Source organism: Oncorhynchus gorbuscha, linkage group LG01 (genome assembly GCF_021184085.1).
Source record: "Oncorhynchus gorbuscha isolate QuinsamMale2020 ecotype Even-year linkage group LG01, OgorEven_v1.0, whole genome shotgun sequence".
Classification (NCBI taxonomy): Eukaryota; Metazoa; Chordata; class Actinopteri; order Salmoniformes; family Salmonidae; genus Oncorhynchus; species Oncorhynchus gorbuscha.
The window spans coordinates 61,503,708-61,517,601 of record NC_060173.1 but is presented as its reverse complement, the minus strand read 5'-3'; the positions used below and the strand labels follow the sequence as shown (position 1 = coordinate 61,517,601).

At 40.6% G+C, this 13,894-nt stretch overlaps 1 protein-coding gene across 4 annotated transcripts in view; it reads right to left on the bottom strand.

Moving 5' to 3' along the window:
• si:dkeyp-19e1.3 (extensin) overlaps positions 1–13,894 on the bottom strand; it is a 94,477-nt gene that overhangs the window by 41,538 nt on the left and 39,045 nt on the right. For all 4 annotated transcript variants that reach the window (XM_046357988.1, XM_046357981.1, XM_046357967.1 and 1 more), the window contains exon 2: positions 676–749. Coding sequence is in view for 2 of the 4 variants with exons in the window: in XM_046357967.1 (XP_046213923.1) it covers positions 676–741 (66 nt within the window). In the remaining 2 variants the exon portion in view is untranslated. The remainder of the gene's footprint in view (positions 1–675; positions 750–13,894) is intronic.

The window sequence follows — 13,894 nt, the reverse complement described above, 5'->3', positions numbered from 1 at the left end:
AGTCTGGGATTCAAAAACAACAAAGCGCTCCACTTGTTTAGATAAACAGCTGAGGGATGGGGTTGGAGAAATGTAATCGCACTCAAATTCATAGACCGTCTATGAGATCGAAATGATTGGAAGCTATACAGTGTTTGTTTACAATTACATTGTTTACAAACAATGGAGTAAAACAAAATAATATTTTGGGTTCTGATCGAGTACATGCAATCGTAAGTTATATTCTTTAAGATCAAATGGCCAGGCCTATATATCATTAATTCAAAAGTTTAAAAAAATATATGTACCAATCCCAGATTGCTCGTTTCGTTTTGTGCAAATCAATTTGAGTTAGTTGACAGTCTCGGCATCTAGGCTACAAATCATCTGAACAACAATCCAAATATAAAATGGAGCAAACAGTCCTGGTCATACTTGATGGCACAATCGCGCACACACACACACACACACACACACACACACACACACACACACACACACACACACACACACACACACACACACACACACACACACACACACACACACACACACACACACACACACACACACACACACACACCTTGGGAAAATCTGAAATGGCACCATATGTGATTTTAAACTCAACCCTATTTTGGACAAAGCACTCGTCTTAGGCGACTTACAGAACCGATGATGTCACACGCACAAACTCACCTTGTCATACTTGGAGATGATGTCAGCCCGTTCCTCTGCTATCTGCGTCTCAATATCCTTCTTCATGTCAAAGTCTGAAGGGAGAGGGGGAAGAGATGAGTTTTAACACCAGTCAACATTGATCATCCATAATAGGCATGATAACATAACAACGTAATGCAATACAAAAACACCCGAATCACAAAGAGAGTCTAGTACCGTCGTCTATTCTATTCTTAGTTCCCATTAGCCTAATAAGACATCTAAAGTGGTTCTCTGAGCCACTCATCCTAATCACTAGCACAAAGCCAAACAGGGCTGTGACAAAACCAGTATCGCAATATTTTCTTCCACGGCAAACATGAAACACGAAGCAGACCAAACTGTTCGGTCCTATAAAAAAAACCTGTTGTATGTAAAATATTGTGTGCTGTAGCTTGGAAAATAAACACATGGGACAGGATGACAACAATGTTTGTTTACAACATTAGGGCTGTTTTCCTAAAGAAGTTAAATCCATTTCATGTTTTGTTTCCTTGCCACGATACTAAGAAGTATCGCAATACTGGTATTGACACTACCCTACCAAACATTAGCATAGTAAGAGGTTCAAAGGTCATGGATCAGATCAACCAATCAATCAACTGCTCGATCAAGGTCGTCTACAGGCTATATCATCATCATCAGTCACTATCCTAAATACTCGTAGACACCTAATTGCCAAAAGAAAGTACACGATAGCGGCATGTGGCACATCCTAAGAGCAAGCAAAGTAACAATCCATATAGGGCCTAGTTCACAACTATGTACTAACGAGACCACCTGTTATTTTTGGTATTTATCACTGCCTACGATGTTCAGTTTAAAATTAGTACCAGCAAATAGCAAATCCACCACATGCAAATCCAGTACTCATAGCTTAAGTTCACACATCAACTAGGCTAGGTCTGGAGGAGTGATCTGGAGCAGGCATTTAGTATACTGGCTAGCAGTTGCATGTGATGACAGGACAAACCCCAAACTGTAGGCAACATTCCTATGCACAACAGTTAGCAATATCGATAACTTTTACTACTAGCCTTGCTTCGTGCCACAAAGACACAAGAAAGAAAGAAACAATAGTCGGTCTACATTATCCCCAGTCTTTACCTGATCTGATTATGTACAAGGTCTGCATAGCACAGTGAGAGCAGACAGTGGTCAAAATAACTTTGGCCTGTTTAGGGAAAGATGTTTCCCACAACGTGTTGTTAGTAACAATAGAATAGCACATTATGTGAAGCCCTTATAAAAGTCTCTTTGGTTCCACACTGTTGAGCCGGCGAGAGATATGGGTCGGAAAACGTAATACAGGGATGGTATATGCCACTGCACTTCAAATTTGACCGTAATACACACTGCTCCATTGAGAAGATTGAAATACTGCTCGTTTTCCTGGAAATCTGCTACTTTCGTCCTCATGCTAGCTAGCAGTAACCATTTGTATAAATTAACATGGGTTAAATGAGGACCATAGGAATACAGAGGTAGCTTTTGTAAATGGTACTGCTTCCAAGAACAACTTCAAAACAATCAATCATTCAATCTATCTACTTTTTCAAACTATAACCAGTCAATCCCACTACTATCACACAACCATAAATACGTTAACAGCTAGCAAGAACACCACATTTTCAAGTTGTGATGATTATTTTGTCAGGAATGAAAAGCTGACTGAAGACTGGACGGTCAGGTATTCGTGTAGTTTAGTCCATTTCTGTGGTAACATGGACTCTTAACGTGATGAAACTTTGTTGCCTCTCGCTAAAACAAGCAAGGTGTTGTAGCAAACGAGTCTTCATTTGCCTGCAGGCAATGATTTAGGATCAGGACCCTGCTGTCAATGTAATCTTGTTCATTGTAATCTAAAAGGCAAAACTGGTTCTAAAATCTGACATGCTTGTTCAGGACCCTGCTGTCAATGTAATCTTGTTCATTGTAATCTAAAAGGCAAAACTGGTTCTAAAATCTGACATGCTTGTTCGCTTACATACAGCCCCTGGCCATCAATCTCAACTTTGTTTATACAACAGTTTGCCTAAGCAATGACGAGAGTTAGGCTGAAAATCATGAAGACAAGTGAATAACCAAGTCTCAAAGCACATAAAGTGACACAGCCAATTTCTTATCTAAGCTCGTGTTCATTCGGACAAAACAACTGAAAACTTTAAAAAATGTTTTGCAACAGAAAGCAAAAATTTGCATTTCTTATTGGACAAGTCTAGGTAGGTCCCAAACTATTATGGTCTGTTTTCTTCTGTTTGGTGCCTAATGATCACGACCCAGCCATATTCTTATCTAAGCTCTAGAACCTTTCTCGGTCTGAGCTGTTTATCATCTTGAGGTGGCTAGGTTGTAAAGGCTCAATGCAACCATCATCTCAATATCAAATCATTTCAGGGTGACAATTGTTTTATTATTAAAATGGTAAAAAATAAACAAAAAAGAGCTTCTTAGCAGGGAGCAATTTCACAAGCAAGATGTTCACTAGGACTGCCTGGGAGTGGTCTGAGTGTCTAATTAGACAAGCCTAATGGGGAGGGATAATATGTAACCTTAAAACTAGCTGTTATTGGCAGTTAGATTTGAAACTCTATTTGTTATTGATTTATTAACTTATATCACCTGGTAATGTCACCAGAGAGGCCAAAACTCCATCCCACCAAAATAGACTGAAATGTCAGGCAGTCTTTTCAAACAGCTTACACTAAAAGGGCATTATCATCATTTTCACAGTATCATTGCAACTTCAGTTTGGAAATATATACTGAACAAAAATATGAACACAACATGTAGTGTTGGTCCCATGTTTCATGAGCTGAAATAAAGATCCAAGAAATGGAGTATTTCGGTCTGTAATAAAGCCCCTTTGTGGGGAAAAAAATATTCTGATTGGCTGGGTTGACTGCTTCCCAGTGGGTGGCCTTGCCCAATTATGTGATATCCATAGATTAGGGCCTAATGAATTCATTTCAATTGACACATTTATTAAATGAAGTAACTCTGTCAAATCGTTGAAATGGTTGGATGTTGCGTTTTGATTTTTGATGTTTGTTCAGTACATACATTAAAACACAGGTAAATCAGGTGTTTGACTGCACTGGGCCTTTAAAAGGCTGCTCTTAAGATTTCCAGTCGGTTTCCTATGTTATGACCCTCAGACTGCTGATAATATTGTGTTTGGTCAAACTGCTGATTACAGGTCACAAAGTGCACTGCTCTGTGGGCTCGTTCTTGCATGTGTGTTTGTATGTAGTCAGCACGGCCACTGAGCCGCCAGGTCAAATAAAGTTCAACTGTCCTTATTTTGTCTGTGATTCTTTTGTCGGTTGAATCAAAGCATGATGGCTTATGATCAATTCAAAGCGCCTTTTACTAGCCAAGTTGACTGACATGATCTTTAACCGCACACTAAATTAATTAAACAGAACATTTGAATTCTGAGAAAAAGGGTGAATGGGAAAGTGAAAAAGAGGAGATATTTTGATGTAGAGTGCTATTCAAATCAGTGGCAGCTCACAAAATGGATTTTATAGCATTTCAGGCACAAATGAACAGGTTCCAAAGTGATCTACTTCAAAAGTTAAATTCATTAAATAATTTCTTTATTTTTCTATATTGTTAATTTATGGAATTTCTTTCCTTCTTAATGCCCTTCCTTCTTAATGCGTTTAATGCGTTTGACATGGGTACGCCATCCCATCTGGTTTGCGCTTAGTGGGACAATCATTTATTTTTCAACAGAACAATGACCAACACACACCTCCAGGCTGTGTAAGGGTTATCAGATGGTCATCAGATGACCTGGCCTCCACAATCAACCAACCTCAACCCAATTGAGCGGGTTTGGGATGAGTTGGACCGGAGAGTGAAGGAAAAGCAACCAACAAGTGCTCAGCATATGTTGGAATTCCTTCAGAACGGTTGGAAAAGCATTCCAGGTGAAACTGGTTGAGAGAATGCCAAGAGTGTGCAAAGCTGTCATCAAGGCAAAGGGTGACTACTTTGAAGAATCTCAAATATATTTGTATTTGTTTAATACTTTTTTGGTTACTACATGATTCCATGTGTTATTTCTACCCCCAGTATTATTTATGAAGATGAGATGTTAATTAATGGAGCAATACAGATCAAATTGAAGTGTCTTGAGTTGTTTTTACGTGTTCTACAGTCTTAAAGATGTGGGGGGGTTACATGGTTAGGACAGGCAATGTAACATCCATAATGTTGTTGTTTTTGTTGACATTTCTGTAACTGTAAAGCAGGGGTGTCAAACTCAAATACCCAGTGGGCCAAAATGTAAAACCTGAACAAAGTCACGGGCCAACATTGAACAAATTAACCTTTTAATATGGACCCAAACAAGTTTTGCTTTAACATTGAATATGGAACAAGCATCACTTATTACCATACAATATATAATTTAATAGTGGAGACATGCAAAATCGAATTTCAAATGAAAAAACCCATCAATGGCATTCATTTATTAAATAAATAAAATTTAAATAAAAATTGTATGCCTCTTTTCTATTTGCAGCCTTCTGATTTAAATACCAAAATAAACTTTTTCCACTGGCTAATCATTTTACAAATAAAATGATAATAAATCAATCAACCATTCAAGCCCATGCCTTGTAGCTAGAAAAAGTGCATAAAGAAAACGTTAATTATTGCACACTGGTCTAATCCGATGTGCCCAAGCCAGATACCTGGCATCTCTTCTTGGATGCTAGTTCATCAATGTCTGGGCTCAAGCTCTGAGCTGAAGAAATCCTCAGTATCGAGCGAAGATGTTCATCAGTCAGACGTCTCCTGTGAGTTGTTTTGGTCATCTTCATCGAGGAGAAAAGTTGCTCGCATAGATAAGTGCTGCCGAACATGGAGAGCATCTGAGCAGCTTGGGTGCGGAGCTGAGGCATTGTGTCAGGGATGAACCGCGCCCACAGCATCATACTTTGACTTCAGCGTGTCGTTGCACTGGAGTTCAATCAGCTCCATTTGGATGTTGGTTGGTGCATTTTCCACATCAACTGCGAAGGGATTACTAAGCAGTTCAAACTTGCATTTCTGGGCATCGAAGTCGGCAAATCGCCAGCTAAACTCAGCGGCGAGAACACTGAGTTTTTCAGCAAACTGTGCGCATGGGAACACGGCGGTAGAGATCTGCGCTTTTATGGATTGGCAGCAGGGAAAATGGCAAGGGTTTCCTTGCAGCATCTGATTCTCCCACAGGTACAGTTTAGTTTTGAAGGCCCTCACTGCAGCGTACATGTCTGTGATGATGCGCCCCCGCCCCTGAAGCTGCAGGTTCAGCGCATCGAGATGGCTCGAGATGTCACAGAGAAAGGCCAGCTCACACAGGAACTTTTGCACCCGGAGCTCTGCTGTATCCTTCCCTTTGGTTTCCAGGAATTGACATATTTCCTCACGCAGCTCGAAACATCTGTTCAGTACTTTTCCTCTGCTTAGCCATCTCACCTCTGTGTGATACGGCACGTCTGCGTATTCCGAACCACACTCCTCCAGAAAATATTTAAACTGGCGGTGATTTAGACCTTTGGCTCTTATAAAGTTAACTACCTGTGTTACTGTGGTCATAACATGTTCCATCTTTAGGGCTTTGGCACACAGTGCTTCCTGATGTATGATGCAGTGGTAAACAGTTAGCTCACCTGCACAGTTCTCTTCCCGCATCTTCTCCCGAACCATGCCCACCAGTCCACTCTTTTTACCGCACATCGCTGGCGCACCATCTGTCGTTAATCCAACGAGTTTATCCCACGGCAGCTTTATTTCAGTTACACATTTGGAAACCTCCTCAAAGATTTCCTTTCCTGTGGTTGTGCCATGCATTGATTTGAATCCTAATAGCTCCTCCGTAACACACAGATTTGAGTCCACTCCACGGATGAAGACTGACAGCTGAGCAGTATCAGATGCGTCGCAGCTCTCATCCACAGCGAGGGAGAACGCAACAAAATCTTTTCCCTTTTCCATCAGCTGGTCATACAGATTGGTGGCAAGATCACATGTGCGATCAGCTACTGTGTTCCTGCTCAGGCTCACGTTTGAAAATGCTTGTTTTTTCTCTGGGCATACGAGGTCACAAACCTTCATCATGCACTTTTTCATGAACTCTCCCTCATTAAAGGGCCGGGCTGATTTTGCGATCTCTGCTGCCACTATATAACTAGCCTTTAGAGCAGCCTCGCTTTGTGATGTGGCTTTTTTAAACATATTCTGTTGTGAAACCAAACTTCTGTTCATCTCCTCTACTTTCTGGCTCCTTTGAGTCATGTCCAGGTCCTTGTATTTGTCATGGTGTTTCGTTTCATAGTGTCGTCTAATGTTGTACTCCTTACTTACAGCCACATTGACTCCACAAACAAGACAAACAGCTTTGTCTTTTACATATGTAAACAGATATACTGCCTCCCACTTGTCCAGAAAGCTCCTGTTTTCTGCCTTTCTTTTCGCCAAGGGTTAGCTCGCTGACAGTTGTAGCGTCTATGTTGCTATGACTACTGTCACAGAGGAGAGAGCGTTTCTGGGTCCGGTCCTGATTGGCGCGCGAAAACAGCAGAGCATTATGGGATTCGTAGTATTAGTGGTGAATGCGCTGTATAATACCGGCGGGCCAGCTCTAGTAGTAATTTGGTATTGTCTCGCGGGCCAGAGTTTGTCACCCATGCTGTAAAGGTTTTATATGGTCTAGAAATGTTTCTCTTCGTCAGTATACTTTTTCAGCGTTATTATACCTGTAACTTCCATAACGGTTGTGGATGTGATGGATATTGAGGTATTATATATTGTGCATTCAATACATTGTGTGCTTGTTCTGTGATTTCTTCTTCTGAAATGCAGGCTACCTGCAATTATGCAAGCCTGTGGTACTATGCCTTCTGCTGACGTTTTAAATACATTCCAAATGACAACAAATGTGTTTATATATATATATATATATATCAAGAAACCTTTAAGATTTGAATTTCTATTTCAGACTAACATCCACAACTGTTGTTTTTCCTCTCTAAAGCAATAGAAAATAAAAATTACAATGTGTTCAGCCAAGCCTTTCTTTCGAAATGTCAATCATGTTTTGACCTAAGACTTAGAAGCGCAAACTTTTGCTAACATGTTCAGACTCCCCAAAAAGCTTGTTCATTTCATGTAACTTCCACAATGCTTCTTAAAAACAACTTAAGATTACAGTGCCAACATTCGGGCACTAGATTTACTGGTACTTACTTATGTTTTATATGCCTTATTCATTTTCCAACATGTTATGTCAGCATACAAAAAAACTCAGGCTTCTCTGTCGAATAACCGTGAATCTGTCTCCATCCAGTGGTCGGCTGGGTCGTTACAATCCATTTCATCAGCAGATTGCCAAGTCAAGGGGAGTCCTTAGAAAAGCTGCTCTCTTGTTCAACTTGCTCATGACACAGACATCACTGGATTCCTATCAAGCAGGAGTTTCTTAATATATATGCAGTTGAATTTGGAAGTTTACTTACACTTATGTTTGAGTCATTAAAACTTGTTTTTCAACCACTCCACAAATGTCTTGTTAACAAACTATAGTTTTTGCAAGTTGGTTAGGACATCAACTTGTGCATGACAAGCGATTTTTCCAACAACTGTTTAGAGACAGATTATTTCACTGTATCACAATTCCAGTGGGTCAGGAGTTTACATACAAAGTTGATTGTGCCTTTAAAAAGATTTGAAAATTACATGGCTTTAGAAGTTTCTGATTGGCTCAAATGATGTGAATTAGCCTATTGGAGATGTGGATGTATTTCAAGGCCTACCTTCAAACTCAGTGCCTCTACTTGACACCATGGGAAAATCAAAAGAAATCAGCCAAGACCTCAAAACAATTGTAGATTTCCACAAGTCTGGCTCATCCTTGGGAGCAATTTCTAAATGCCTGAAGATACCACACGTTCATCTGACAAACAATAGTACGCAAGTATAACACCATGGGACCACCATCGTTATGTTTGGAGGGAGGCTTGCAATCCAAAGCACAGCATCCCAACCGTGAAGCACGGGGGTGGCAGCATCATGTTGTGGGGGGGCTTTGCTGCAGGAGGGACTTGTGTACTTCACAAAATAGATGGCATCATGAGAACGGAAAATTATGTGGATATATTGAAGCAACATCTCAATAGCCTGGTTGCAAATGGGTCTTCCAAATGGACAATGACCCCCAAGCATACTTCCAGAGTTGTTGGAAATTGGCTCAAGGACAACAAAGTTAAGATATTGGAGTGGCCATCACAACGCACTGACTTCAATCCTATAGAACATTTTTGAGCAGAAATGAAAAGGTGTGTGCGAGCAAGGAGGCCAACAAACCTGACTCAAATACACCAGCTCTGTCAGGAGGAATGGGACAAAATTAACCCCACTTATTGTGGGAAGCTTGTGGATGGCTACCCGAAACATTTAACCCAAGTTAAACAATTTAAAAGCAATGCTACCAAATACTAATATAGTGTATGTAAACGTCTGACCCACTGGGAATGTGATGAAAGAAATTAAAGCTGAAATAAATCATTACGATTATTCTGACTTTTCACATTGTTAAAATAAAAGTGGTGATCCTTACTGACCTAAGACAGGGAATTTTTACTCTGATTAAATGTCAAGAATTGTGAAAAACGGAGTTTAAATGTATTTGGCTAAGGTGTATGTAAACTTACGACTTTAACTGTATATCTTTTTTTATTTAACTAGGCAAGCCCGTTAAGAACAAATTCTTATTTACAATGACGGCCTACCCCAGCCAAACCCTAACGGACGCTGGGCCAAATGTGTGCTGCCCAATCACGGCCGGTTATGATACAGCCTGGAATCAAACCAGGGTCTGTAGTGACGCCTCTAACACTGAGATGCATTGCCTTGTGCCACTGGGGAGTCACATTTATCACAGCAGTATGATGAAGTTTGCAACCTACACACGCCGTTTTAAAGTTGATTTCGACATTCACAATTTTGTCACATTTTGACTCACTAATGTCATGACAGGTGGAAAAATTTAGGTAGATGGTCCTAAAATTGATTCTAACTATACATTACCGGTCAAAAGTTTTAGAACACCTACTCATTCAAGGGTTTCTTTATTTTTTAAAACTATTTTCTACATTGCAGACTTATAGTGAAGACATCAAAACTATGAACAAATCAAAATATATGTTAAATTTGAGAATCTTCAAATGCCCACCCTTTGCCTTGATGACAGCTTTGCACACTCTTGGCATTCTCTCAACCAGCTTCTCCTGGAATGCTTTTCCAACAGTCTTGAAGGAGTTCCCAGATATGCTGAGCACTTGTTGGCTGCTTTTCTTTCACTCTGCCGTCCGAATCATCCCAAAACATCTCAATTGGGTTGAGTTCGGGTGATTGTGGTGGCCAGGTCATGTGATACAGCACTCCATCAATCTCCTTCTTGGTCAAATAGCCCTTACACAGCCTGCAAGGTGTGTGTTGGTCATGGTCCTGTTGAAAAACAAATGATCGTGGGACTAAGCCCAAACCAGATGGGATGGTGTATTGCTGCAGAATGCTGTGGTAGCTATGCTGGTTAAGTGTGCCTTAATCTAAATAAATCACAGACAGTGCCGCCAGCAAAGCACCCCCACATCATAACACCTCCTCCTCTATGCTTTACGGTGGGAAATACACATGCGGAGATCATCCGTTAACCCACACCACATCTCACAAAGAGAAGGCGGTTCGAACCAAAAATCTCAAATATATTTAAATTTTTTAAACACTTTTTTGGTAACTACTTGATTCCATATTTGTTATTTCAGTTAGTCTTTATTCTACAACATAGAAAATAGTTTTAAAAAATAAAGAAAAACCCTTGAATGAGTAGGTGTTCTAAAACTTTTGACTGGTAGTGTATATAAAAACAAAGTATGAAAAGGCTATGATATCATGATATTTGTATTAGGTTAATTATACCTTTATTTAATAGATCATATGGGTTGAAAAGTATTGTTTTTTTTCAGAGAAACAATTCCAGGTGAAAGCCAACAATACATTATTCAAAATATTGCCTTCTTACAAAACAGTTTAAAACACCAACATGTCATTATTTACAAGTCCACTTTTTGGGGTTATACACCTCCCCCAAGGTGTACTATAGACACTTCAAAATTTTATTTCATATTTTGTTTGTCATGAAAGTTGTGATTTTGTGTGCAAATGCCATGTCCATAAATGCTGGAATTTCCCAGTGCAGAGTAAGAGTGAAAGACATGGGTAAAAGAGAGAGAGAGAGGTGGAGTGATATTCTGAACTGCGGCCAAAACAATGATGACATTAAGGAAGCTCGTCTTTCTGCAGGGCAGGGGGGCGAATTACATAATTTCCTGTTGGTGACCGCAGGCTCTAACTCTAGAATACAAATGTCCTATGACATTAGCCAATATGACATTTGTTGAGCAGCTCATCAAACTCATGCACATGTTTCTCAGCATATGTATTTGTATGTGTAAATAAAACTAGTCTAGGCCTATACCAAGATGCAATGGTTTGAAACTATGATTAATGCCCCTAGCATTACATCTTTAAAGTAAATTGATCAAATCTTTAATCAGACTGTTCAGACTGCTTTTGGCCTACTCAGCTACGGTTATGGATGAAGACCGTCATGAAAATAAAATAACAGTCATAACCGCAAAAAAGCATGGGCTCTTAGCGTGATAAAACTTTGTTGCTCTTTGCTGAAACAAGCAAGGTTTTGTCGCAAACAAGTCTTTGGTTGTCTAGGCAACACCCCCTCCCTGCAGCAGCAACACACCTATAAATAGAATGAATATGAAGGGGCTTAGAAACTCTAACCCTGGGTATTTGACTGGGTAACTCGTGTACACTCAATGGCTGCCTGGTATTATCTATTCCATAGTAATGTAGAATGATTATTAAAATGTTAACCGATGTGGTTCATGCAATGGAATGTATTTTTTGTAATGTCAGTTGAATCAAGAAATATTGATGGGTACGCTTACTTCCGGCCGCCAGTCCACCCATTACGCCATAATTTACTTGAATAGGGACGCCCTTCTATTGCAGCACATGCAGTCGGGAGCAGAGGAGAAAATGTGCAGTGACCGATCATTTGGCTGTCAATTACGGTCATCCAAAATTCCATGACTGTCACAGCCCTACCTCCTATCCACGACAATTGAATCATGGGGGCCAAAACCTTCTGTTGGTATATCATTACAGTCTACTGAAGATGTGTGGCAAGTGGGGAAGGAAGTTTCTCTCTTCTGCAAGGCTACCCAGAATTTCATGTTCCCCTGGACGAGGCCTTACAGGAAGTAAACATTTCAGCAGACCAAGTGTGGAGACAAGAACAGCCAAGCAGCCAGACATTCAAAGGCCTGTTTTAGGGGCAATTCCTGGATTATGGAAATGACATTTGCACACAAAATTAAATGTCTCGGAATGAACAAAACACAAATGATACTTTTGTGTATAATGTGTATACAGTAGCCCTTGGGGGGAGTGGGCTGTTGCGGTGACCGTATTAATATAACACTGGCAGCCATGAGTCACGACCGCAGTAAAATTCCACTTGATCGGTGAGTCACAGTAATCTCCCTTTATGCACTCTGGACATTTTTGGTAGTACCCAACTCTGGTACTCAGAACTCTATTGTCCTAACAACTCTGACATCAATGCAAATGAAATCGAAAATCACATCAAACACTTATCGACAAAGTACTGTGCTTTTAAAACTCACCTCACTGTGAGCCTCAGAAGAATATTGATTCATACGCTGGGCCGGCGAGTGAGTTTATAAGGAAGTGTATTGGGGATGTTGTACCCACTGTGACTATTAAAACCTGCTCTAACCAGAAGCCGTGGATAGACAGCGGCAATTCGCACAAAACTGAAAGTGAAGGCAATCAAACATACCAAATGTCGGTATAGGGACAAAGGAGTCGCAATTCAACGGCTCAGACACGAGAAGTATGTGGCAGGGTCTATAATAATTTGCAAGCTCTGCCACATCCGACAAGCGTCGGAGCCGGAGTAGTAAGATTCGATCTTAGTCCTGTATTGATGCTTAGCCTGTTTGATGGTTCGTCGGAGGGCATAGCAGGATTTCTTATAAGCTTCCGGGTTAGAGTCACGTTCCTTGAAAGCAGCAGCTCTAGCTTTCAGCTCAGTGAGAATGTTGTCTATACTCCATGGCTTCTGGTTGGGGTATGTACATACAGTCACTGTGGGGACGACGTCCTCGATTAACATATTGATAAAGCCATTGACTGATGTGGTGTACTCAACACCATCGGAAGAATCTCGGAACATATTCCGGTCTGTACTAGCAAAACAGTCCTGTAGTTTAGCATCTGCTTCATCTGACCACTTTTTATTTTATTTTTATAGGCCGAGTCACTGGTGAATCCTGCTTTAATTTTTGCTTGTAAGCAGGAATCAGGAGGATAGAGTAATGGTCAGATTTGCCAAATGGAGGGCAAGGGAGAGCTTTGAATGCGTGTGTGGAGTAAAAGTGGTCTAGAATTTTTTCCCCTCTGGTTGCACATTTAAAACATGCTGATAGAAATGAGTTAAAACTGATTTAAGTTTACCTGCATTAAAGTCCCCGGCCACTAGGAGCACAACCTCTGGATGAGTGTTTTCCTGTTAAGTTATGTCGGAATACAGCTTATTGAGTGCGGTTTTAGAACAGCCTCGGTCTGTGGTGGAATGTAGACAACAACAAAAAATACAGATGAAAACTCTAGGTAGATGGAGTATCTCATGATAAGCTGTAGACCACACTACCCCAGGTGAGCAAAACCCTGAGACTTCCTTAGATTTCGTGCACCAGCTATTGTTTACAAATATGCATAGGCCCCCGTCCTGTGTCTTACCAGAAGCTGCTGTTCTGTCCTGCCAATAGAGTGTATAACACGCCAGCTGTATGTTCTTAATGTTGTCGTTCAGCCACGACTCAGGGAAATATAAGATATTACAGTTAATGTCCCGTTGGTAGGATATGCATGTTCATCCCATTTACTTTTTAGCCTGATCCTCACAAGGCATCCTGATCTTTTTCCGCAAAACCCGTTTCCTTTTCCAGCAAATCGCGGGGATCTGGGCCTGGTCGGGTGTCCATAGTATATCCCGTGTCCCACTTATTGAAGAACTCCTTGTCCAATTTGAGGT